Below are 27,203 nucleotides of genomic sequence, written 5' to 3' on the forward strand. Positions count from 1 at the left end.
GCGTGTACCTGTAGTCCCAACTACTTGGGAGGCTGAGACAGGAGGATCACTTGAGCCCACGAGATTGAGGCTATAGTGAGCTAGGATTGCACCACTGTACTCTAGCCTGGGCAATGCAGTGAGACCCTGTTTCAAACAAAAACAAAGAAAAACAAAAGCAGGAGGGGCCCAGAATGGACTGAAGTTTGCTGAAGGCTGTTCTAGACCAGCGCTATCCATGGAACGTTTGCAATGGTGGATACGTTCTCTGCCTGTGCTGTGCGGTGTGCTGATTACTAGCTCCGTGTGGCTGCTGAGCCTTTGACCTGGGACAAGTGTGACTCAGAAACTTACTTATTTATTTATTTATTTATTTATTTATTATAATTTTGAGACAGAGTCTCGTTCTGTACCCCAGGCTGGAGTGCACTGGTGCGATCTTGGCTCACTGCAACGTCCGCCTCCTGGGTTCAAGAAATCCTCTGCCTCAGCCTCCTGAGTAGCTGGGATTACAGGTGCGCACCCACGCCCGGCTAATTTTTGTATTTTTAGTGGAGATGGCATTTCACCATGTTGATCAGGCTGGTCTCAAACTCCTGACCTCAGGTGATCTGCCCATCTTGGCCTCCCAAGGTGCTGGGATTACAGGCATGAGCCACCATGCCTGGCCAAGAAACTGATTTTTCATGTTACTTAGTTTTAGTAAATTGAAATTTAAACCTAAACTACCACATGTGGCTAATGGTTACAGTATTGGACAGTGCAATCCAGCATGTTCTAGACCAGGTGTCAGCTGTTGGGCTACACAGCACTGATCCAGAGTGTTCTAGACTGGAGCCCAGCTACCATATGGGATGTAGACTGTTCTAGACCAGAGAGGTCAACTACTGTATCATGGACAGCAATAGGTCTAGAATATTCTAGACTCAGGGTCTGTGTCATATCGGACAGCACAGATCTGGAGTCTAGAATCTAAAGTAAGAGAAAGGCAAGATTTAAATTTACACTTAAGGGCCAGGCACAGTGGCTCACACCTGTAATCCCAGCACTTTAGGAGGCCAAGGTGGGGCGGATCACCTGAGGTCAGGAGTTCAAAACCAGCCTGGCCAACATGATGAAACCCATCTCTACTAAAAATACAAAAATTAGCCAGGCATGGTGGCACATGCCTGTAATCCCAGCTACTTGGGAGGCTGAGACAGGAGAATCACTCTAACCCAGGAGGTGGAGGTTGCAGTGAGCTGAGATCACGCCATTGCACTCCAGCCTGGGTGACAGAGCGAGACTCTGTCTCAAAAATTTTTTTTAAATTAAAAAAATAAATCTGTGGCTCGCGCCTGTGATCCCAGCACTTTGGGAGGCCAAGGTGGGCAGATCACTTAAGGTCAGGAGTTCAAGACCGGTCTGGCCAACATGGTGAAACCCCGTCTCTTGGGCTGGGCGCGGTGGCTCAAGCTTGTAATCCCAGCACTTTGGGAGGCCGAGACGGGCGGATCACGAGTTCAGGAGATCGAGACCATCCTGGCTAACACGGTGAAACCCCGTCTCTACTAAAATACAAAAAAAAAAAAAATTAGCTGGGCGAGGTGGCGGGCGCCTGTACTCCCAGCTACTCGGGAGGCTGAAGCAGGAGAATGGCGTGAACCCGGGAGGCGGGGCTTGCAGTGAGCTGAGATCCGGCCACTGCACTCCAGCCTGGGCAACAGAGCGAGACTCCGTCTCAAAAAAAAAAAAAAAAAGAAACCCCGTCTCTACTAAACACACAAAAAATTAGCTGGGCATGGTGGCAGGCGCCTATAATCCCAGCTACTTGGGAGGCTGAGGCACGAGATTGGCTTGGATCCGGGAGGCGGAAGTTGTGGTGAGCTGAGATTGCACCATTGTACTCCAGCCTGGGCGACAGAGCCAGACTCTGTCTCAAAAAAAATTTTTTTAAATAAATAAATTGGCCAGGTGCAGCGGCTCACGCCTGTAATCCCAGTACTTTGGGAGGCCGAGATGGGAGGATCACGAGGTCAGGAGATTGAGACCATCCTGGCTAACACGGTGAAACGCCATCTCTACTAAAAATACAAAAAAATTAGCCAGGCGTGGTGGCGGGCGCCTGTAATCTCAGCTACGCGGGAGGCTGAGGCGGGAGAATGGCGTGAACCCGGGAGGCGGAGCTTGCAGTGAGCTGAGATCGCGCCACTGCACTCCAGCCTGGGCGACAGAGCGAGACTGTGTCTCAAAAAATAAATAAATAAAATAAAATAAAATAAATAAATGTACAGTTAAGCCACTACATTGATACATCCAATGATAAATCCAGTTATTTGTCTATATCCATAATATATCACATGCTCTATGTTACTTCACGTAAGGCCCTGCGATAACACAAAAATGGGAGATACAGCAAGCCTGTTCACGAGGGGGAAAATGGGCACAGACACGCAGGGTCACAGTACATCCACATTGTGGGGTTTGAGGTCTCTCTTCAATGGCAGCTCAGGAGTGGCAGGTGGGATCTTAAGCAATGTCCTTCTCTGTCTGGGCCTCAGTTTCCCCAGCTTTCAATAAGAGGCATGGGGTAGACATTGTCCTAATTCCCCAGCACAGCTGGATGACCTCACCTCACTGCCATGTCAGCCTGGGAGGCTGCGGCTGCTGCTAGCCCCATTGGAAAGAGGGGAGACCAGACTTTGGGAGGCTGAGGCGGGCGGATCATGAGGTCAGGAGATCGAGACCATCCTGGCTATCACGGTGAAACCCCGTCTCTACGAAAAATATAAAAAATTAGGCGGCGTGGTGGCGGGCGCCTGTAGTCCCAGCTACTCGGGAGGCTGAGGTAGGAGAATGGCGAGAACCCGGGAGGCGGAGCTTGCAGTGAGCCAAGATCGTGCCACTGCACTCCAGCCTGGGCGACGGAGCGAGACTCCATCTCAAAAAAAAAAAAAAAAAGGAAGAGAGAGGGGAGACCAGGCTGGGCGTGGTGGTTCATGCCTGTAATCCCAGCACTTTGGGAGGCAGACGTGGGATTACCTAAGGTCAGGAGTTCGAGACCAGGCTGACCAACATGGTGAAACCCCGTCTCTACTCAAAATACAGTTAGCCAGGCATGGTGTCGTGTGCCTGTAATCCCAGCTACTTGGGAGGCTGAGGCACAAGAATCACTTGAACCCAGGAGACGGAGCTTGCAGTGAGCCGAGATTGCGCCACTGAACTCCAACTTGGGCGACAGAGCAAGACTCTATCTCCAAAAAAAAAAAAAAAGTGAAACAAGAAGGCACACATAAAAGATGACAGACTATTATCCCATTTATGTTAGGTTAAATGGAAAACAGGCAAGGAAAAAAAGAAAGAAAAAAAAACCACACCTAGTGCTTTAGGGACATATTTATAAATGGCAAAACCATGGAGAATTTTGTTTTTTTCAGACGGGGTGTCACTATGTCACCCAGGCTGGTCTCGAGCTCCTGGGTTCAAGTGATCCTCCTGCCTCAGCCTGCTGAGTAGCTGGAATTTCAAGGGCACACCACCGTGCCCAGTAAAACCATGAAGAAAAGCAAAGGCATGTTACCGACAACCAGACAGTGCCTCCTTCAGCAGAAAGGAAAGGGTTGGGCTTAGTAGCATGGCATGGGGTGGATTCCAGAGGACCAGCTGGGTAGTGGTAATGAGGCTGTTTGTTTTGTAAGTATTTGTGTTCCATGCACTTTTCTGTAAGTGTGTAGTACTTTTATTTATTGTTTATTTATTTATTTATTTTCTTTCTTTCTTTCTTTTTTTTTTTTTTTTTTTTAGACGGAGTCTGGCTCTGTCGCCCAGGCTGGAGTGCAGTGGTGCGATCTCAGCTCACGGCAAGCTCCGCCTCCCGGGTTCACGCCATTCTCCTGCCTCAGCCTCCCGAGTAGCTGGGACTACAGGCACCCACCACCATGCCCGGCTAATGTTTTTGTATTTTCAGTAGAGACGGGGTTTCACCATGTTAGCCAGGATGGTCTCGAGCTCCTGACCTCATGATTCGCCCGTCTCGGCCTGCCAAAGTGCTGGGATTACAGGTGTGAACCACCGTTCCCGGCCTTTTGAGATAGAGTCTCACTCTGTCGCCCAGGCTGGAGTGCAGTGGCACGGTCTCGGCTCACTGCAACCTCTGCCTCCCTGTTTCAAAATCTCGTGCCTTTGCCTCCCAAGTAGCTGGGATTATAGGCGTCTGCCACCACACCCAGCTAATTTTTTGTATTTTTAGTAGAGATAGGGTTTCACCATGTTAGCGAGGCTGGTCTCGAACTCCTGACCTCAAGTGATCTGCCTGCCTCGTCCTCCCAAAGTGCTGGGATCACAGGCACGAGATACTGGACCTGGCCTGTTTCACTTAATATAATGATGATGAGATTCAGGTATGGAAGGCCAGGCATGGTGGCTCACATGTAATCCCGGCACTTTGGGAGACTGAGACAAGAGGATCGCTTGAGCCCAGGAGTTCGAGACCAGCCTGGGCAACATAGCAAGACCCTGTCTCTACAAAAAATAAGAAAACTAGCCAGGCGTGGTGGCTTGCGCCTGGAGTCCTAGCTACTGAGAAGGCGGATGTGGGAGGAGCATTTGAGCTCAGGAGGTTGAGGCTGCAGTGAGCTATTGATGCAGAGAAGACAAGGGCTTATCCTGGGAGGGTTCTTGGCTTCACCCAGGAAAGAATTCAAGGGCAAGCCGGTGGTGTTAGCAGCTTTTATTGCAGTGGCAGTGTAAATAGAGGTGGAGGTCATGCTCTCTGCAGACCAGGACCACCCCATGGGCAGTGAGCCCAGAGCAGCAGTTCAGAAGCAGTTCTGCAGGTGTATTTGTACCCACTTGGTTTTGTTTTTTGTTTATTTTTTGAGATAGAGTCTCGCTTTTATTTTGAGACAGTATCTTCAGACACTCCCACCCGCGCCATGACGGTTTACAAATGCCATGTCAATGTCAGGAAATTATCCTAAAAGTGGAGGACCCTTCAGCTCCAGGAACTGCCCACCCCTTTTCCAGAAAGCTCATGAATAATCCATCCCTAGTTTAGCATATGATCAAGGAGTAACCGTAAAAATAGCCAACAAGCAGCCCAGGTGGCTGCTTTATGCAGTAGCCATTCTTTATTACTTTCTTTTCTTTTCTTTTTCTTTTTCTTTTTCTTTTTCTTTTTTTTTTTTTTTGAGATGGAGTCTCACTCTGTCACCCAGGCTGGAGTGCAGTGGCGCAATCTCAGCTCACACTGTAACCTCTACCTCCTGGGTTCAAGTGGGATTCTCCCGCCTCAGCTCTTCCCGAGTAGCTGGGATTACAGGTGCAGCCACCACGCCCAGCTAATTTTTGTATTTTTAGTAGAGACGGGGTTTCACTATGTTGGTAAGGCTGGTCTTGAACTCCTGACCTGAGGTGATCAGCCCATCTTGGCCTCTGAAAGTGCTGGAATTACAGGCGTGAGCACACCATGCCCAACCCCCACTTTTAATTACATTTAAATTAAGGGGCAGATTATGCAGAAATTTCTAAGAAAAGAGTGGGAAGTGTCCGGTCATTGGGTCATTGCCATGGAAAGGGTGGTACCATGTAGGTGTTGCTGTGGCAACAGTAAACACACGTGGCACCCTGGTGGGCATGTCTCAGGGAGAGCTGCTTCGACTCCATCCTGTTTTAGCTAGTCTTCAATTTGGTCCCATATCTCAGCCCCGCCTCCTGAGTCGAGTCTCACCTCTTACCTCACTATGATCGCACCACTGCACTGCAGCCTGGGTGACAGAACAAGACCCAGAAAAAAAAAACAAAAAAAGAAGAAGAAAGAATCACGCATGTTGCTGTGTGTGTCAGTGCCTTGGACTTCTTCACTGCTGTCTAGTATTCCGGGATGCAAATACATCATTTACTCATCTGTTCCCCTACTGGGAAACACTTGGGTTGTTTCCAGTGTCTGCTGAGACAAATACAGATCCTCAAGGGTGTTTTTTGGTGGACACACATCACATTTCTCTCTCCCCAGGATCATCAGCCTCTGTGGCGAACACCCACCTGCTTAGCAAAGGCAAGAACTGTAGGGTGTGCCACCTTTTCCCGGGAATGCCTGCAGACATGGAGCCAGCCTTTTGGAATGAGAACGGGAGGCTGGTGAGGGGCAGATAGGGGCTGCTGGGGAGGAAGACCCCCTTGGCCTGCCAGCCACGTCTGAGCATGCTCGCTCATCTGAGCTCTTGCTGATGGCTGCTCTGCAGGGAGCTGGAGCACGAGGTTCGCCCCGTGCTGGAAAAGCCCATCCAGGCGGCTCACGTGCCTGCACACGCCCGCACGAGCACAGCCTGGGAGTCGGGGAGGAGCTGGGTCACATGAGACACCAAGACAACCACCGTCTTTCCTGTGCCCTGCTTCCCCCACCCAAAAAACACCTGCGTGTAAGAGTGAACCCTTCTGTCTCTTTATAAGCCAGGAGGTGAGTGACCCAGGTCATTTGCTAACTTTCTGCTTCTCCCCCCTCCTCCTGGCACAGGGGAGCCCCCCTGCCAACCGCCCGGCCTGATACCACTGCTTTCTGAAGCGAGGGCGGCCCCCCCTTTCTGGTTCCCGCACGAGTGTGACAGCAGTGTCCGTGGGGGACGTAGTTTAATCAACTCTCAGCATTCTGGAATAGGATCCGGAATTGAATAACAGAATCCCAGAATAGATCCTGGAATGGACCGTGGGACCCTGGAATCGAGGCTCAGATTCCAGGGGAAGCTGGTGGCTGGGCCGTCACAGCCCCAGACACCACCTCCCATCCCCAAAGCCAGAGCCTGGGGTTCCTGGAGGCGGACAGCCCCCCACACTGGGACAGTGCGGGGAGGGGCAGAGGGTCCAGCTTCTGTCTCTTGGCCAGTGAGGGAGAGACCAGGACCTTTAGGACTTTGCTGTCTCTTTCTTCACGAATCTTGGGGGCTGTGGGACATCCCAGCACCCTCGGCCACCCCACTGCCCTTCTGATTGCCCTGGAAAGAGACGAATTTGTCCGTCTGTGTGTCCTTCACTGCTCAGACGTGGCAGCTGCTTTGAGCAATGTTGCCTTCCCGAAACCCCTCTCTGTGCACACAGGGGTCATGGAGGTGGCCCCCTGGCAGGACCCCTACCTCCCATGCTTATCTCCCCGCGGCAGGACTTGGCCCAGAGTCAAACCAAACCTGAGAATGGGCAAGGGACTTTAAGATGCCCAGTGTCTGACAGTTTGACCTCCCTGGACCTCAGTTTCGTCATCTATAAAATGGGACCCTAGAAGTGGATGTTCGTTTTGTTTTGTTTTGTTTGAGATGGAGTCTTGCTCTGTCACCCAGGCTGGAGTGCAGTGGTTTGATCTCGGCTCCCTGCAACCTCCGCCTCCTGGGTTCAAGCGATTCTTCTGCCTCAGCCTTCCGAGTAGCTGGGATTACAGGCGTGTGCCACCACGCCCAGCTACTTTTTGTAATTTTAGTAGAGATGGGGTTTTACCACGTTGGCCAGGCTGGTCTCGAACTCGTGACCTAAGCCGCCCGCCTTGGCCTCCCAAAGTGCTAAAGTGCTGGGATTACAGGTGTGAGCCACCGCGCCTGGCCCCTAGAAGTGTTTGGAGGACTCTGTAAGGTGAGGCCTGTCAGGTGCTGAGCTCAGAACCGGAGCTCGGCACATAGGCACAGAATAAATGAATGAATAATGAATAAATGAATGAATGATCCTGGGCACGTCAAGCTGCGAGACTCAGGGTGTCGTGTCATCTTTCTGGGCCTGTGCAGACACCAAATTGTAAGACACTGCCTGGCACCAGCTCTTGGGTGACTTCCCGTGCCAGGCACTGTGCCCGGCATGGTCTTGGCTGATGGTGATGGAGCCTGGGTTTTGCTTTCTGAGGAGTCTACAAACCTGTGTATCATTTCCACTGGACCCCGGGCTAAGGCTCTTGGTGGGGAAAGGAGGGTTACAAAGCCCAGTGCCCTTCTGCCCCTGCCTCCCACCGGAGCTCCCCCGAGTGAGGGGCAGTGTGTGTGTTTAGTGGGGAGGGGTCGTAATCAAGGTAACACCTGGGCAAGGCAATGGAAGCAGATGGAGAGAGAGCACGGAAGACTTCAGGGAGGAGGTGGCGTTTGAGGGGCAAGGATGGGGTGCAGCGGGGGTGCGTTCTGTCACCAGCCATGTTCAGGGGGCCATGGCAGGAGGAGTGGGGAGGAATGACTGGGACTGAGCGGCAAAGGGTCCTCAAATGCCAGGATGAAGGGCTGAGCCTCTACCCAGAGGGTAATAGGGAGCCATAGCAGCATTTAGAGCGAGGGAGGGGCTTGGCCTGGGTGTTTCAGAGAGGCTGGACTAGGGCCTAGGTGGGAGGGGAGGAAAGTGAATAGTATCTGGAGCAGCGCAGACAAGGGGTCCACCTTCCTTCCTTCTCTCCACACCACTTAGAAATAACCCATCTGGAGCCTCCCCTGAATCTCTCTCTCTTTTTTTTTTTTTTTGAGATGGAGTTTCACTCTTGTTGCCCAGGTTGGAGTGCAATGGCGCAATCTTGGCTCACTGCACCCTCCGCCTCCTGGGTTCAAGTGATTCTCCTGTCTCAGCCTCCCAAGTAGCTAGGATTACAGGCATGCACTACTGTGCCCAGTTATTTTTTTTTTTTTTTGTATTTTTAGTAGAGTCAGGGTTTCACCATGTTGGCCAGGGTGATCTCAAACTCCTGACCTCAGGTGATCCACCTGCCTCGACCTCTCAAACTGCTGGGATTCCAGGCGTGAGCCACCGCGCCCGGCCCCTCCTCTGAATCTCTCCTCTTCGAAAGGCACAACTTGGCAGATCCGGGAGACTCCTTGGCTGCCCCAGCCTCACTGTGAGAGACTTTTGCAGTCATTCCCATTCCCCACCCCCCAAGGGGCCTCAGTTTCCCCATCTCTGGCATACCCAGGTCAGACAGAAAAGACCCTTTCTCAGTCACCCAGGTGAAGCCCATCCATGCCCACAGTGCCAAGACACTCCCCAGCCCACAGGATCCCTTGGTTGGAGGGATGTCTAGGTCCTTAGGGTACCTCTCCCTTCCCCCTCTCCCTTTCTTAGAGATAGGGTCTGGCGCTCTTGCCCACGCCGGAGTGAGTGGGAGCGATCATAGCTCACTGCAGCCTCAAACTTCTTGGGTTCAAGCGATTCTCCCTCCTTGGCCTCCTGACCTCTCCCTTCTTTCTGGTCTTGGTTTGCCCATCTGTAAAATGGAAATTCATGTTTTCATCTCATTAAGTTGTCTTAAGACTAAACGGGTCAGCAGATGTGGGTATTGCTCCAACATGAAAAATTGTTTCCAACCGCTCCAAACTCCTACTCCTACTCCAAAATTCACTGTGAATTTTTCATCTTCAGTGCAGGCCCAGGATAGCCTTTGGCTCTTCACTCTCCTCTACCCTCGACTCTCCCAGCTCCAACCCTGACCCCATGGGAGAGTTTGTGTCTGGCTCTGTCTCCCCCTCCGCCAGGCTGGTGAAGGGTCCTTCCTGGAGTTCCAAAATTGAACTCAGCCTTGGGGGCCCCAGAACCAGAGAGGCATGGGGCACAGCAGGAATGTTGCTGAAGAAACGGAGAGGAAGGGAAGGGTCAGGGAAGGGACGCGGCAATGGGGAGCCAGAGAAGGTGGAGGAGGGAGGGAGTGCACTCGGCAGAGACCTCGGTGGGACAGATGGAGAGAGGGAGCCGGGAGGAGGTGGGCAGAGCCAGATGGACGGGCAGGGGCGACAGGAGGGGTGGGGTGTGGGGAGACCCAGATCCCCGCCTGGCACGCCTCCTCCCGGCTCGGGCGGGCAGAGCGGGCAGGGCCCGCCTGGGCGTCGGGCGCAGGGCGCGCGGCGCGGGGCCCGAGCGTGCAGTGCGGCGGGTGCGCGCCTGTGCGCCCGGGGCGGCCGGGCGGGCGGGCGGCGGCACGTGGATGCCAGCCTGGCGCGCTTCTCCAGGCCGGTGGGTAAGGCGGGCGCCGGGCCGCGGTGGGGGGACTGCCGGGCCGCGGAGCTCGGCTTTAGAGTGGAGGCCTGGAGAGGAGGGGGCTACTCAGCTGGCTTCTCTGGACCAGACCAGGACCCCCTCTCCCCGGAGCTGACCCAGCGAGGGGGAAGGGACCTCCCATCCCAGTAGGAGGCAGAAGGTCCCAGGCTCTGTGGCGGGTGGGGGAGATGCGGAGCAGCTATACCAGCCCCCCAACCCCAGAACAAGGTGGGGGTGGGAGGGTTCGGTGATGGGGGCAGCTTCTCTCCCCGCGGCCACCCCTCCCTCCCTCCCTCGTCCATCTCCAGAAGATTATATTTAAATATCTCTTTTGTGCAAGGCAGGAGCTGGGCTCGCCCCTAAGAGGCGGTTTCCATGGCAACAACAATTGCCAGCTTCCGTGTGGTGAATCAGCGTTGCCATGGCAACCCCATCCTCATCTGCCCAAGGTGCTGGGAGGGGGGGAGGAGGTGAGGGCCAACGGAGGTGGGGTGGGAGGGGTGGGGGGAGTAGGAGTCTGGAGCTCCTGCAGGTGCCCCCCCATCTCTCTCTACCTCCCCTGGCACCCCCCTCCCAGCCCAGAAGCTGGTCCCATCTGGTTGAAACTATCTCCCTTCCTGCCTCCAGCCTAGCAGGGTGTGGTACCCAGGTGGAAAGGGCCCTGGTGTGTATGCATGGGGGACGTGGGGTGGGAAGGGGGTCCAGCTAGCTGGGTGGGGGAAGAGCATGGAAGTTTTCCTCTCCCAGGTGGTCAGGGTCCCTCTGAGGGTGCAGCTGGGTGGCAGGAAGGTTGGGCTGGGAGGATTGGGGGTACAGGATCAGGGAGGCAGGGGCCTCTCGGGTTCTGGGGCCCCAAAGGCCAAGTTCAAATTGAGGAAAGCATATGCGCCCTGAACATACACTCAGGAAGGAGGGTGTCAAAATGGGAGAGGGTCTTACAGAGGGGAGGGGACCCAGAGATGAGGAAGGGCCTCTGAAGCAGGAGGGGCTCAGAGAGAAGAGGGAAGCTGGGGGCGGGTGGGAGGTGGAAATCCAGAGGGGTCTCTGAGGAAGGGAGTGCAAAATGAGGGGTTGCTCAGAGTGGAAGAGTGGGCATGAAGCTGGGATGGATCTTAGAGAAGGGGTCAGATCACAAGGGACATAGCTTAGTGGAGAGACTTTGGGGGTCCAAAGATGGGGAGGAGGCCTTATGTATGGGAGTGGGTGGACAGATACTGAATCTGGAGGCCAGAAACTCTCACCCATTCACCATGACCTTACACTAATAACTTCTCTCTTAGGCAAATAACAGAAATCTCAATGTTGACATCTGTAGAATGGGGTGAAAATTGCACCTCTCTCTGAAACTTGTTGGGCAGCTATGCTGTGATTAGAAAACCTGGCATTTGGCCAGGCACGGTGGCTCACCCCTGTAATCCCAGCACTTTGGGAGACTCAGGCGGGCAGATCACGAAGTCAGCAGATCAAGACCATCCTGGTCAACATGATGAAACCCCATCTCTACTAAAAATACAATATAAAAAAAAAAAAAAAAAAAGAAAGGAAAGGAAAACCTGGCACTTTTTCAAGTGCATTCTCTGCTGAAACTCAAAAGTCAGATGATTAGACAGAGCACTTTGGAACCCATAGGGCTCAGGGGATGTGGGGATCTATTTCAAGTTTTTCTGACTTGGAAGAAGGTCTGAGAGTAGCACTCATTCCCATTCCAGACGCCTTTCTCTGTTAGTGGAAGTTGGCTACTTCCTTCTGGCCCGTTCTGTTCAGCAGGTTTCTCCAGTTCCTCCATGTGTCCTTCCCCATGTGGGGAGATGCTGTAGTCCCCTGTCTGGAGAGAGACAGAGCAAGACATAGACACTTCCAGCCTGAGGGATAGGGAGGAAGGAGCCCAAAAGAGTGGGAAGAGTCCCTGCATGGGGGCTTTTAAGATGGGTTTTGAAGGTTGAATAGGAGTTTGCCACAGACATCAGGTTGGGAGAAGGATTGTGTCCCAGGACCAGTGGAGATGCAAATGCCTCCCCAACTCTCACATCCCTGGAGCCTGTTCTCAAATATCCAAAATAGCTCATACCTAGGACTTGGTATGTTGTGAGAGTTGGTGCAAGGGAGAATTTTTTGTTTCATTAAATATCATTTTCAATGCCTGGGGTGTGGGACAAAAGTGTCTAGAACAATGAATCCAGACGGCAGGCTGGTCCACTCAGGTATGTCCCCACCCAAAGCTCCTGGGAGATGTGGCTAAATGTAGCTACTTTGGTGTATCAGTCAGCACTGCTGAGTAACAAACTACTCCAGTCTTTGTATTTGTTCTCGATTCTGTAAAGCTTGGTCTGGGCTCAGCTCGATGGTTCTTCTGTTGGTTCTCTTGGGGTCACTCAAGCAGCTGCAGTCAGCTGAGACTTGACTGGGCTTAGCTAGGTCAGGGTGGCCTCACTCCCATGTGCTGACTGTCAGAGAGGCCTCTGTCTCCATGAGGCCCCTCCTCCTCCTGGGCTTATCCACCTGGCAGTCTCAGGGTTCCAAGAGTGGAAGCTACAAGGTCTCTTGAGGCCTAGGCTCAGAACTCCCACAACTTAACTTCCACCACATTCTATGGGTCACAGCCAGTCACTTGGCCAAGTTCAGGTGCCAGGAGTGGGAAAATAGACTCTAGTTTTTGATGGTAGGAACTGCAAAGTCACATCATATAAAGGGACCGGAGGAACTGGGCCTATCACATTTGGGGAAGCAAGGAGGCTTCCTGGAGGAAGGAATATTGTTGGATTTTGAGGGCTAAGAGTTCGTCACACAGTTTCTGCTGTAGGCGGGACCAAGTGTCATTTGCTTTGACTGGGGTGTTAGTGGGGTGGTGGGGTGCTGAGGGCTGGTGGTGGGAGGTGGGCAGGGCTGTCCCACAGAGCTCAGGCAAAACCCCCGCCCACCACACCCCCACTCCTGAGCTTGACTTTCCCCTTCCCCCTCTCTCTGCAGATGGCGCGGCCAATCCAGGTGAAGCCTGCGGACAGCGAAAGCCGTGGAGGTAGTTGTCATCTCTCCGTGGCTGCCTGGTTGGGGGTTGGCGGAGGAATGGGAGAAGAAGGAAAATCTCTTCCTTCCTCTCTCCCCCAAAGGGGCAGTGGCCGAGGCCTGTGGATCTGGGACTGGTCTTCCTGCCCCAAAGCATGCAGCAGTCGCATGCCTGCTCACACACCCCTTGGTTGGGGGAGAGGCAGGTTCCAGAAAGCAGAAGGGGCTATGTCCATAGTTCCCAAGGGAGGATGCAGGGTCTAGCCAGGTCCAGCTGCCTTCCCCTGAGTTACAAATACCCCACTCCCTCCAGGGTACAATAATTGGGGGGCTTCAGACACACACGATGGGGGCCTGAAGGGCTGTGGATTGCTCTCTGGGGTCTCTGTGTGCAAATGTGTTTGTGTGTTTGTGTGTGCATGCTTAAATGTGTGTGTATGAGTATGCACACCTGGCATGCCTGTGTGCAGATGTGTGTGAGTACGTGCACTTGTGCATTTGTGTTTCTGCAGCTGGTGCACATAAGCACACCTGTGTGGTGTGTGGTGGGGATGCCTTCCTGCCTGTGTGCTTGTGCGTGTGCCCAGCCGGTGCATGGGTGTGTTTGCACATATGTGCGTGACTGTTCTAGGCTGGGCATGTGGGCAGACATGCAGGCTGGGGTCAGTGGTGTCTGTGTGGGGCTGGACTTTGGTGTCAGGGCGTGCCCATGGCAGGGGCATACTCGGTTGTTCCCATGGGACCCAAAGCTAGTCATTCTTGGAAATTTGTATATTTCCTCTCCATCTCAAGCAGAGACTGAAAGAGGGCAGCCAGACTTAGTTGAGTGGAGGTGTGGGGCAGTAGTGTTAGGACGCCTAGGTATATGTAGGAGCCCAGTAAAGGCCCTCTGGGATGGGAGCCCCTTTCACACTCTCCACCCTGGCTGCCAGCGTGGGACAGGGAGTAGCGAGGTGGGGTCTGTATGTCTCCATCTTTGTCTCTATTTCTCTGTCTCTCTCTCTATCTCCCTCTGTATCTCTTTCTCCTTTGTATCTTCTCTGTCTCTTCATCTCTCTTATTCTCTCTCCGTCTCACACAGTCTCTCTCGCGTGTGCTCTCTCTTATCTGTCCCTCTCTCTCCCTGATTCTCAGTCTCTCTGCTGCTTTCTCTCTCTCCCTCCCAACCCCATGAGTGACAGCTGCCGAGAGCAGTTTCCATAGTAACCCAGCTCACCGTCCCTGGGAGATGAAGCCACCGCGTTCCCCATTACCAGGGAGCATGCAATTACCCAAGGGGGCAGAGCTCATACAGAAGAGGCTGGCCCAGCCCAGCCCCACCCGTCAGGGGGTCCAGCCTGCCAAGGCCCCTGGTCCTATGAGCACGTGAACCCTCCCTCTATTCCACAGATGGTGACTGCCTGGCCCCTCTTGATCCCGACAAAGTTGGGCAGGGGCCTCTGCTGGGCACCATGAAAGTGCGGGGATCATCAGTGCCCACCTCCGCCTGGCAGGTCCGGGGGGCAGACAGAAAGACAGACGGGACCCAGGCCCGGCGAGGCAGCTCCTAGTCCTAGTACTCGGTGCGGGCTCTCTGAGTGCACCAGAGGGAAAGGTCATCTCCGCTTGGAGGGGGAGCAGTGGAGCAGAGACCCCAGAAGACTGCAGGGAGGGCATTTCAGGCGGGGGCGCCGCCTGGGCAAACGCCCGGAGATGGGACCGTGCAGGGCCCGTGGGAGGGTGGAGAGATCCGGGGCAGGGAAAGGGCGCGGCTGGGTCCTCCCTCGCACGCGCAGAACCGGAGCCGGCAGGGCCCGGGCGCCGCGTCTTCCTGCCCTGCCGCCTCCACTCTGCTGGAGGGAGGGAGGAATCCCGGAGGCCCTCCCGGAGGCCGGGGACTCGGCTGAGGTGGGTGTCGCCGCCCACAGGGGACCGGAAGCTGTTCGTGGGGATGCTGAACAAGCAGCAGTCGGAGGAGGACGTGCTGCGGCTGTTCCAGCCCTTCGGGGTCATTGACGAGTGCACCGTGCTCCGGGGGCCTGACGGCAGCAGCAAAGGTGACTGGCGGGTGCCGGGTCGACAACAGGCGGGCCAGATCTGGGCGGGCCTGGGATGGGTGGGGTCTGTTGGAGGAGCTGACTCTGGGGCGGCACCTGGGAGGGGCGGACTTCCAGGGGTGGAGTCTGTGGGTGAGGCTGCAGGGCGGGAAGCCTGGAGGGGAGGAATTAGGGGTGGATCTGGGGTGGGGCTGGTGGTGGAGCTGCCCTGGATGGAAGCCCTGGAATGGAGGCCCAGGGGTGGAAGGGTGGAGGGGCCATGGAATGGAAGGACTGGCCTTAATGGGAGGGGCCGAAGGAATGGAGAAGGGAAGGAAGGAAGGCACAGACTGGTCCCGCTTGATCCTACCTGCATGCTCTCTCTGCATGCTGGCTCTGGGGACTGGCCCTGAAGAGGGGCGGGGCTGCGGTGGGGTGGGCGGAGATGCATAGGCGTGGCCTTGGGATGGGGCGGGGTCTTGGGGAAGGGCAAGACTTCTCCAGGGGCTGCCTGTGAGTAGGCATGCAGGGGCGTGGCCTGCTAAAGCGGGTCTGGGGAAGGGCGGGCCTCCCCGGACAGAGTTACCTATGCCCTGTGGTCTCAATTCCTCCACCTGACTGTTCGTAGAACTGTTTCCTCCTGGTTCTGTCTATATGATCTGTCCATATGACTGACTGGTGGTCTCTGGTTGTGTCTGCCTGTCTGGCTATCTTCCTGCCTGAGAGTCCAAATGATGGTGTCTGTCGGTCTCTGTCCACAGAGCTCATCATCTGGGACCGACTCCACTCTGGTCTTCTTACCTCACTAGAACTGAATGTGTCCGATGGTTTCAGACCATTGCCTGGTTCTTCATTTTTAAAACTGAGGGCTGGGCGCTGTGGCTCACGCTTGTAATCCCAGCACTTTGGGAGGCTGAGGTGGGTGGATCACGAGGTCAGGAGTTCAAGACCAGCCTGGCCAATTGGGATGGTGAAACCCGTCTCTACAAAAAATACAAACCTAGCTGGGCGTGCAGGCTCTGTAATCCAGTTACTCGGGAGGCTAAGGCAGAAAACTGCTTGAACCCGAGGCAGAGGCAGCACATCACACCACTGCACTCTGCCTCGGGCGATGGCTTGGTGACTCCCAACTCAAAAAAAAATTGAGATGTCTTTCACATCCCACCATATTCACCCTTTTTAAAATGTACAATGAAGTGCTTTTTTTTTCCATTCATAAAGCCGAGTAACCATCACAACTATGTAATTCCAGAACATTCCACCCCTCCCCCCACAATATGGCTGGCCCTTCCATAGTACTCTACCAGTCTGGAGCCAGGTCCAGTGGCTTCTGTCTGTTCTATGGACTTTGTCCGTGGGACCATGTTTGCATTCGCTTGTGTCTGGTGGTCTCTGTATGTGACTGTCTGTCTGCATTAGCCTGTGTCTGGTGGTCTCTGGTGGTGGTCTGTCTGCTTGTGTGGCTCTGTCTGGGTCCGCTCAGGTCTGGTGGTTGATAATTTCCATCTGTCCGGCTGTGGTCAGAAGGGTCTGTCTGGACTGCACGTATCTCTGTGGACTCTGCCCATAGGACAGTGTGTCCAGTGGTCTGTCAGTTTAACTCCGCATATCTGATCATAATTATCTGGACCTTGGTCCCTGTCATTTGTTCTGATGGATGAGACCTCCTCCCTGATGGTTCCCAGCCTTGCACCGTCCATCTGGTTGTGTGCTTCACAAACTCTGTGACTGACTGCCTAATCTCCGCTACCTGGATGGCTGACTGACTTTCTGCTGGACTGAATGAAGAAATGGCGGGCTGGCTGGCTGTGTGGGTGACCGGCTCTTTGTCTAACTCTGTGGCTGTCTGTCTGTGCGATTCTCCTCCATTCTGACCCTTGATCTGGCTGATTGTCCAGCTGTCCGTCTGAGCAAATGGCTGGCTGTCTCTCTGTTATCAACTCTCTCTGTCTGACGCTGGCCATGTAGGTCTCTCTGTCCCCTCTCCTGTGGCCCCCGCTCAGCCAGTCCCGTGACCCCATCACCCTCTTCTTCTCTTGGAGCAGGCTGTGCTTTCGTGAAGTTCTCCTCCCACACGGAGGCGCAGGCGGCCATCCACGCCTTGCATGGGAGCCAGACCATGCCGGTGAGTTGGAGCTGCCCTTGGCCGTGGGGGTGGGCGTGGGAAAGGGGTGAGGGGACAGGGATGAAACAGGCCATATTCCTACCATTGCTGTCACCCAGTAGCCCCGGCTGTCCTTCAGAGGGGGCACAGGTGGAGGCGATAACAGGCCCGGCTGTGGTCCCTGGAGTGGGCATACGCGCGAGCGCAGATGCGTGATGCGAGCATGTTTCCGCTGGCATCCAAATAATCATCACCACTGCGTAATACAAGTGCAACGGTTGGCGAGTGCACTGCCTGGCGTGATAAGCCTGAGAATAAGTACGCACGCGCGTGTGGTGGAGGCGGCCTGACCCAGGTCAATACCACCAGGTGAGCGGTTATGCCGTTAACGGCCAGGCAGAACATGCAACGGACAAGGCAGCCATCAGGCATTAGCAGACACTGGTACGCATTGCAGGCATGTGGATAATAACGCAAGGTTCTGCGTGCGTGACACGTACGCACCAACATGGATGAAGACGTGCGCATCCGGCAGCATCGGTATACATAAGTGTGTGCCTGAGCAAGAGTCATCAGCACAGGGTGATCAGTACATGTGAGTGCTGCAATGCAGGTCTGTTTGAGCATTAGGCCAGAGTGCGTGAGGCATATGTGTACATGTAAGGATGTCCTAGAGGGGATGACACCTGGGTTGGATTTGCTGAGGCCAGGAGAGGCCCTAACAAGAAGAAAGGCTGGGAGGTAGTAACAGGTAGCCCAGAGGAGCCATATAGAAGATGTAAATAACATGAGGATGAAGCCTGGACTCCTCACGGGCAGTGGGGGTCACAGATGGTTTAGAGCAAGAGAGGAGATGGGCCAGGTCGGTTGCAGATATCCCTTTGGGGCCAATGTAGAGGATGGGCAGGGTGCAAGACTGGAGGCTGGGAGGCCAGGGAGGCGGCTAGGCCAAGGTCCAGCTGAGGGAGGAGGAGGCCTGAGCTGGGGCCTAGTGGACACGGAGGAGGGCTGATCAGAAAACAGACAGTAGGGTGAGAATGGATGGGGGGCATGTCGACTCAATGGTTGAGGGAGGGATGGGGATTGGGGACAGGTCCCAGGGTCTGCAGCAGTGAGAGGGTGGGGAAGACCAAGGAGGCATTGGGGACAGCCCTTCCCCTGAGGAAGGAGTCCCCAGGAGCCATCGTCCCCGCATACACATCTCCAAATCTGCTACAAGGAAGATAGGGCCTGAGAGGAAGAAGCCTCCTCCCTCAGCTCTCAAAACCCAGGGGAAGGACTTAGCTCAGCACAAGGGCAAGTGTTCCCAAGCTCAGAGATGTCCCAGGACAGGGCTGGTAGGCGTCTGGAGGAGTAAGTTCTGTATCAAAGGGGGCATGTCAGCGAAACAGGGAGGCTACAGGGTGCATCCTGCTGGGATCCAGCTCATCAGGGAGGAGCTGGTCGAAGGGGAAAAATATTTTCCTTCTTGAGCCCAAAAGTTGGGGTGTGAGCTGGATTGTGGGGGGTGGGAATGGCCTCCTGAGCCCCTGACCCCAGGCCTCTCTCTCTCTCTCTCTTTTTTTTGAGATGGAGTCTTGCTTTGTCACCCAGGTTGGAGTACAGTGGTGCAATCTTGGCTCACTGAAACCTCCACCTCCTGGGTTCAAGTGATTCTCCTGCCTCAGCCTCCTAAGTAGCTGCGATTACAGCCATGTGCCACCACGCCCGGCTAATTTTTGTATTTATAGTAGAGACAGGGTTTCACCATGTTGGTCAGGCTGGTCTCAAACTCCTGACCTCAGGTGATCTGCCCACCTTTGGCCTCCCAAAGTGCTGGGATTACAGGCATGACCGTACCCGCCACTGGCTCTTCTTGACACTGATAACAGGACCTGTTGCAGCGTCCTGACTGCACAGACAGACACTCCCTTGCTCACCGCTGCTTCGACTGCCCAGGGCTGCCTGTTGGTGGATTTCAGCCCAGCACTGTGGCACCTGGACAGCCATGGGGTGGGACAGCAGTCACATGGGTTTCTATCTGTGCTTCAGCAAAGCAGGGCCCCCTGTCCCCACCAGTGGCTACTGTCCGCTGTCCACTGGGTGGATGGGCTACAGGTTCATCTGCCTGCACAGGGCACAAAAATCCGGGGCTGGGGCCGGGCGTGATGGCTCACGCCTGTAATCCCAGCACTTTGGGAGGCCAAGGCAGGTGGATCACTTGAGGTCAGGAGTTCGAGACCAGCCTGGCCAACATAGTGAAACCCCGTCTCTACTAAAAATAAAAAAAATTAGCTGGGCGGGGGTGCAGGTGCCTGTGATCCCAGCTACTCGGGAGGCTGAGGCAGGAGAATCGCTTGAACCTGGGAGGCGGAGGTTGCAGTGAGCAGAGATTGCGCCACTGCACTCCAGCCTGGGCAACAAGAGCGAAACTCTGTCTCAAAAAAAAAATCCGGGGCTGAGCTCCCTTGAACTCCCTGCTAGCTCCGGGGAACGGGGAACAGAGTCAGGATCATCTACTTATCCTGCGTCGTTCCTCTCGTGTGGCTGGAGTCTCACCTGTTCTCAGGTGTGGGTGAGAGTTGGAGGGTCACCCGTCTGTGCCCCAGTTGTCCCTCTCTGGAGATTGGAGTTTCAGGTGTGGAGTGACAATGGCAGGTTCGTCCACCTGAGCCCGCTGTTTTCCTTCGGAAACTGGTTTCTCGCCTGTTCTCAGGTGAGCTGAAGTTATAGGTGTCTCCATCTGTGCCTCCCTGTTCTTCTCCAGCAGCGGGATTCGCCATCTGTTTTGACCGTGTGGCTGACAGTCAGGGCCCCCACCTGTGCCCCATCACAGCCCCCTAGACCTGGGCGCTGCACCTGTGCAGATGCTGCTGGGTCCAGGATGCTGATCTCATCACAACTCGCTGTGGTCTCTGGCTCCTGGGGCTGGGGGCCCGTGGACATGGCCGACAGCCACTGGCATTATGCCCCTCACCCAGGGGGCCTGAGCTAACGGGAATCCAGGGACCCCAGAGTCCTGGCTACCTCCCACCTCTAAGCTTTCCCCTCCCTGCTCGGCCAAGCACTCTGCAGGGTTTCTCCAGCTTCCAGGGCTGCCCGCCGGGACACGACAAGGGAGCGGACCAGGACGCATGCAGTAGAGCAGGGGCTAGGCTGGGCATCCTGACGCCGTCCCTCACACTGCCCTTCAGCCCCTACAGTGCCTACGCCCAGGCTGTGAGTGACCCATGCTTCGGGGTCCGCCTCCATCTCTTCCATTCTCCTGCTCACTTCTGTCGGGGCTCTGCTCTCTTGGCCCGCTCTTCCATTTCTCTCACTCCATCTCCCTGACTCAGGGTCCTCTCCTGGCGTGGCTGAACCCCAACTCCAAATTGAGACTAAACTCAGACCGAGCTCCTGAATCCAGAAGACTGAGCCCTAATCTCACATTAACACCCAGTCTTGGACCGAGCCCCAGAACCTGGCTATGCCCCACATCTAAATTAGGCCCAATTCTGGCTGAACCTCCAAATCCAGAGCGTCCCCAAACTGAGACCTGACCTAACCGAGCTCCACCCTGGCTGAGACCTGATCCCATGTTGAGCCCCAGCTCCTGACTGAACCCTGATCCCAGGCTGAGCCTCAGTTTCTAACTAAACCCTCATCCTAGATGGAACCTTGATCTCAGTCTGAGCCTCGCTTCCTAACAGCCTTGATCCTAGACTGAGCCTTGGTCCCAGGCTGAGCCTCACTTCCTAACTGAGCCCGGATCCTAGACTAAGCCTTGATCCCAGGCTGAGCCCCAACTCCTGACTAGATTGAGCCCTGATCTCAGCCCGACCCTCACTTCCTAACTGATCCCTGCTCCCAGGCTGAGCCTTGATCCCAGGTTGAGCTCCAATTCTGATCTCAGCCTGAGCCAAGATACCCAGCCTGACCTCCTCACTACAGTGCAACCAAACCAAGCCCACTCATAAGCCATGATCTCGGGGGAGATGTCACCCCAACTATGACATCTCTTTCACCCCAGCTCATGCAACAGCAGACAACAACGTCCACCCTGGGCAGCTACTCTGAGTCCCCGGGCGTACTTCACCCTGTCATATCCAGCAGATAGGCGCCGTCAGCCTCAATGGGCTGCCTGCCACACCCATCGCTCCTGCCTCTGGTGAGCTTCCTCCAGGCACCCAAGGATGGGTGGGTTGGGCCAGAGCCAGACTGGCCTCCCCATGACCCTCTTCCACTCTGCAGGGCTGCACTCACCCCTGCTGGGCACCACCGCCGTGCCTGGCCTCGTGGCTCCCATCACCAATGGCTTTGCAGGTGTCGTGCCCTTTCCAGGTGGGCACCGGCCTCTGAAACCCCTGCCTATGCCAATGGCTCCAGTTCACCCAGGTAACTTGTAGACCCCTGGGGTCTAGGAGAGTGGCGGGGCGTAGAGATGGTGTTTCCGGAACAAGTATGAGTACCTACGTCACAGTGCCCAGGGAACAGAAGGGCAGGAAAAAAGGTGTCTTGACTGAGCAGATAAGAGCTGTAAACACAGGAAAGGAGGCCGTGGCAGGGTAGCAACACATTAAAACGGTGCATCTGGATGTTTCTGGGCTTAAATCCCAGTTCAGTGACCCTGGATGGGCTCTTTATGTCCCTGAGCCTCAGTTTGCTTATCTGGGAAATGGGGCGGATAACATCAGTAGCTCCTCATGAGGTTGCATCGACAATTTAATCCGGTGCAAAAGGCTTCACACAGGGTCTCATTCCGTCGCCCAGGCTGCAGTGCGGTCTCACAATCTTGGCTGACTGTAACCTCCGCTTCCCAGGTTCAAGTGATTCTCCTGCCTCAGCCTCCCAAGTAGCTGGGATTATAGGCGCGTGCCACCACACCTGGCTAATTTTTGTATTTTTAGTAGAGACGGGTTTTAACCATGTTGGCCTGGCTGGTCTCGAACTCCTGACCTCAGGTGATCCACCCACTGCTCCCAGCCCATACGTCTTAATTATTCATCTGTATTATTTGGGGGAGATATCAATGCCTGGATTCATTCATTTATTCATTCAATGCAGAATGATGACCCACTTATTTGGGCTGCACCTGCTTTCATGAGGCACAGGTCCTTCCTTTCTCTATGCTACACATACAATTTTAGGGCAGACATCCTCCAACATCTAATTTATGTGAAGTAAGTTATCTGTCTTTTCCACCATGGTGAGAATTTGCTTTAACTTGAGACGAGTCTCATTTCCAGGCTGGAGTGCAATGGCCGGATCTCAGCTCACTGCAGCTCCGGGCCTCCCGGGTTCACGCCATTCTCCTGCCTCAGCCTCCCGAGTAGCTGGGACTCAGGCACCTCGCCACCATGCCCGGCCAGTTTTTGTATTTTAGTAGAGATCGGTTTCACCATGTTAGCTTGTGATGGTCTCTGATTCCCTGACCTCGCGGATCCACCCGTCCCCTCGGCCTCCCAGTGCTGGATTACAGGCTTGATGTTTCTAACTTTTATTTTATTTTATTTTATTTATTTTTTGAGACGGAGTCTTGCTCTGTCACCCAGGCTGGAGTGCAGGGCCGATCTCGGCTCACTGCAAGCTCCCGCCTCCCCGGTTCATGCCATTCTCCTGCCTCAGCCTCCGCAGCTGGGACTACAGGCACCGCCCACCTCGGCCTCAAGGTTTTATAATTTTTAGTAGAGACGGGTTTCACCATACAAAGTTAGCCAGGATGGTCTCGACTTCCTGACCTCGATCCTGGCCTGCCTCGGCCTCCCAAAGTGCTGGGATTATGGCTTGACCACCGCGCCCGGCCCTAACTTTTTATTTTTAAATTATTTTTATTTATTTAGTTTTAAAGACAGTGTCTCACTATGTCATTCAGGCTGGAGTGCAGTGGCGTCATCACAGCTCACTGCAGCCTCCATCTCCGGGACTTAAGCAACCCTCCCACCTCAGCCTTCCTTGTAGCTGGGACTACAAGCATGCACCATCACACTCGGCTAATTTTTAAATTTTTGTACCGACTGGATCTTGCTATGTTGTCCCGGCAGGTCTCAAATTCCTGGGCTCAAGCAATCCACCCACCTTGGCCTCCCAAAGTGCTGGGATTACAGGTGTGAGCCACTGCGACTGGCCTTAACATTTTATTTTGAAATGATTGGAGGTTCACAGGGAGTTACCAAAATACCACAGTGCAGTCCCAGGTACCCTTCACACAGCTTCCCCGATGCCAACAGCTTATCTAATCACAGGACACTGTCAAATCCAGGAAACTAACACTGGCGCCATACAATTAATTCAACTCTAGACCATATTCAAATTCACCATTTATTTATTTAGCGACAGAGTCTCACACTGTCGCCCAGGCTGGAGTGCAGTGGTGTGATCAAAGCTCACTGCAGCCTTGAACTCTCAAACTCCTGGGCTGAAGCGATCCTCTCACCTCTCACCTCAGCCTCCCAAGTCACTGGGACTACATACAGGCATGTAACATTATGTTTGGCTAATTTTTGATTTTTTTTTTTTTTGAGACGGAGTCTTGCTCTGTCGCCCAGGCTGGAGTGTAGTGGCCTGATCTCCGCTCACTGCAAGCTCCGCCTCTGGGTTCATGCCATTCTCCTGCCTCAGCCTCCCGCGTAGCTGGGACTACAGGTGCCCGCCACCACGCCCAGCTAATTTTTTGTATTTTTAGTGGAGATGGGTTTCACCATGTTAGCCAGGATGGTCTCGATCTCCTGACCTCATGATCCGCCTGCCTCAGCCTCCCAAAGTGCTGGGATTACAGCCGTGAGACACGGTGCCTGGCCTTGATTTTTTTTTTTTTTTTTAGAAATGAGGGTCTTGCTATGTTGCCCAGGCTAGTCTCAAACTCCTGGGCTCAAGCGATCCTCCTGCCTCGGCCTCCCAAAGTGTTCGGATCACAAGCCTGAGCCACCGCACCCAGCTGATTTCACGACTTTTTGCATGCACTCTGTGCTCGTGTATGTGTGTGTGTGCAGGGGTGGTTAATTGCCATTTTGTCACAGATACAGACTTGTGTATCTCCCACAAGGAAGATACAGAACTGCTTCTTGCCCGCGAAGTGAACTCCTTCCTGCTACGCCTTTGGAGTCACAGTCACCTCCACTATCCCCTGCCCTCTAGCACACTGTCCATTCGAGCAGAATTTTTTGGTTGAATTTTTCCCCAGAATCATCAACTTTGGTTGATGCCTGGACAACCTCTTCCCTCCCCTTACCCCTTTCCCTAGCGGTAGCAGGAAGGCTACAGCTGGATGGGGGAGCCAAGGGTGTCTGGTGAGCAGACTCATGTGGAGAGGGAGACGGGGCGGGGGATGGGGGCAGGTGGTGATCTGAGGTGGAGGCTGAAGTCCTGGAGAATCCAGGGAGTAGAGAGGAGTTGAAGGGTCCTCTTGGGAGGCAAAGGGGTCGGGACGGGGAGAGGGAGATGGGGGCGATGGTGAACTCTCTCTGGAGTCCGAGAAACCCAGATTCCAGTTCAGCTTCTGCCATTTGCTCTCTGAGTGGCCCTGTGCAAGTGGCTTCACCTTCCTCGGCCTCAGCTTCCTGGTCCTACAGAGGGTTTAGCACTGAGGTGAAGCTGGGCGTGGTGTTTGTTGCTGTCCTTCCGGCTCCTAAGGATCGGGGGTGGATGGAAGACTTCTGCTGCCCCCGCCCTACTCAGCCCATCTGTCTGCCCGCAGCTCAGAGCCCGACTGTGGCCGAGACACTGCATCCTGCCTTCTCCGGAGTCCAGCAGTACACAGGTAGGAGGCAGCCCGCGTGCCCGCTCGGTGGGCCCTGGCCCCGCCCCCGCCTAGGGCCCCGCCCCCAGGGCCCGCCCCGGACTTGTCGTTCTTCTGTGCCTAGCCACGCCTCCTACGTCTGGCCCCGCCCCTCAGGGCCCACCCTTGTCCTGTATTCAACCCCTGGCCCTGTTACTGGTCTCACCCCACCACCACCTATACCCGCAAACAGGACCTTCCCTTGTCCTTTAAGGACAGCGCTTACCCATGGCCTCACTCTCTCATGTTGTGTTGGGGAGAGGGGGTTCCTCTTGACCACTTCTCTGCTTCTGACCCAACCCCAGCTCTCGGCCCTGCCCCTTAGCCTCCCTTCTGCAGCTCCTAGCCCCGCCCCTCACGTCCTGTCTTTACTCTGACCACGCCTCTCTGCTAAAGCCCCGCCCCTACCTCTGGCTCTGCTTCCTAAGGCCTGGCTGTGATCCCGCCCACTGCTGCGGCCCCGCCTCTCAATTCATGGTCCTGCCCACATAGCCCTCCATTAAGTCATGGCCCCGCCCCACTCATGCCCTTCATCCCGGTCTTGGCCTTGACCTCCACTGTGGCTCGCCCGCTTCAAGCAATGGTCCCACCCTCTCTGGACTGTCCTGTAGCTTTGGCCCCGCCCTCTGCTGTGGCCCAACCCCTGTACCCCTCCCCTCATGCCATGGGGTCCGCCCTCACCCCGCCGCGTCTCGGTAATGGCCCTGCCCTCCACCATGGCCCCGCCTCTCAGACAATAGCCCCGCCCCATTTCATCTGTGTTCTTGGCCCCGCCCTCTGACCTGGCCCCACCCCCAACCCTCCCCACAAAGGCCATGATCACACCCACTCCTGCCTTGGCCCCACCCTCTCTTGTGGCCCTGCCCCCTCCCCGCCTAGCCGCCCAGGCCGCCCACGTGGCCTCACGCCCCTCCTCGCCCTATGTCTCGCTCCGGTCTCCGCAGCCATGTACCCCACCGCGGCCATCACGCCCATCGCGCACAGCGTCCCCCAGCCGCCGCCCCTCCTGCAGCAGCAGCAGCGAGAAGGTGGCGGCCGGGTGATTCCTGGCGCCAGTTCTCCTGCCTCTGCCCGCCCCGTCCACCTGCAGGTTTCATGCCTGGCCTGCCTTGGGACCGCAAGCCAGGCGCACCAAAATTAATGGGTGCTGCTTGGAACCCACAGGCCTGCCATCCCTGGGAATCTCCCTCTCTCTTTCCTCCTCCGAAAAGAGAACCATGCTCGCCCCGACCCCGTAGGAATAGCAGTGACTTCCTACCAGCCCTCTCCAGAACCAAGAGTGATTTTCTGGATGTTTTGGAAAGGAAACCCTTTTTGAGGCTGGGGCATGGCACGATAAGGTATCTCAGGTAATGAGGCCTCCCCAGTAAAGCCCAGGCTGTCGAAGGAGGGAGGGATTCGATTCTGGAGTGACAGTCAGGGTTCAAATCCGTACAGTTCTTGCCATGTGCGGTAGCTCCCGCCTGTAATTACATAGCGTCTTGGGGGCCAAGGTGGGAGGATCACTTGAGCCCAGGAGTCCAAGAGCATCCTAGCTTAGCAAGAACCCATGTCTACAAAAAAATAAAAAATTGGCCAGGTGTAGTGGTGTGCACCTATAGTCCCAGCTACTCAGGAGGCTGGGGCAGAAGGATCACTGAGCCCAGGAGGTCAAGGCTGCAGTGAGCTACTATCTCCCCACTGGACTCCAGTCTGGGTGAGAGAGAAAGACTCCATCTCAAAAAACCAAACAAAACAAAAAACAACAACGCCGGGCGCGGTGGCTTGGGCCTGTAGTCCCAGCACTTTGGGAGGCCAGGGCAGGTGGATCACAAGGTCAGGATATCAAGACCATTCTGGCTAGCCTGGGGAAACCCCATTTCTACTAAAAAATAGAAAAAATTAGGCCGGGCGCGGTGGCTCAAGCCTGTAATCCCAGCACTTTGGGAGGCCGAGACGCATGGATCACGAGGTCAGGAGATCGAGACCATCCCATAACACGTGAAACCCCGCCTCTAATAAAAAATACAAAAAAATTAGCTGGGCGAGGTGGCAGGTTTCTGTAGTCCCAGCTACTGGGAGGCTGAGGCAGGAGAATGGTGGGAACCCGGGAGGCAGAGCTTGCAGTGAGCTGAGATCCGGCCACCGCACTCCAGCCTGGGCGACAGATGCAGACTCCGCCTCAAAAAAAAAAAAAAAAGAAAAAAATTAGCCGGGCGTGGTGGCAGGTGCCTGTGGTCCCAGCTACTCGGGAGGCTGAGGCAAGAGAATGGTTCGAACCAGGAGGCGGAGTTTGCAGTGAGCTGAGATTGCACCACTGCACTCCAGCCTGGGCAACAGAGCAAGACTCCATCTCAAAAAAAAACAAAAAACAAAAAGCAAAACAAAACCCAAGCTGGTAACAACCCAAGTGTTCTTCAGCAAGTAAATG

At 54.9% G+C, this 27,203-nt stretch overlaps 1 protein-coding gene across 1 annotated transcript in view; it reads left to right on the forward strand.

The window, feature by feature from the left end:
* The window catches only part of CELF5 (CUGBP Elav-like family member 5), a 48,301-nt gene that overhangs the window by 10,921 nt on the left and 10,177 nt on the right, over positions 1–27,203 (forward strand). Inside the window, exons 2-9 of the mRNA XM_031659073.1 lie at positions 12,904–12,955; positions 14,847–14,975; positions 17,000–17,270; positions 17,516–17,598; positions 21,098–21,187; positions 21,271–21,414; positions 24,713–24,775; positions 25,738–25,821. Coding sequence (XP_031514933.1) covers positions 12,904–12,955; positions 14,847–14,975; positions 17,000–17,270; positions 17,516–17,598; positions 21,098–21,187; positions 21,271–21,414; positions 24,713–24,775; positions 25,738–25,821 — 916 coding nt within the window. The remainder of the gene's footprint in view (positions 1–12,903; positions 12,956–14,846; positions 14,976–16,999; positions 17,271–17,515; positions 17,599–21,097; positions 21,188–21,270; positions 21,415–24,712; positions 24,776–25,737; positions 25,822–27,203) is intronic.

This window comes from Papio anubis, chromosome 20 (genome assembly GCF_008728515.1).
Source record: "Papio anubis isolate 15944 chromosome 20, Panubis1.0, whole genome shotgun sequence".
Taxonomy (NCBI): domain Eukaryota; kingdom Metazoa; phylum Chordata; class Mammalia; order Primates; family Cercopithecidae; genus Papio; species Papio anubis.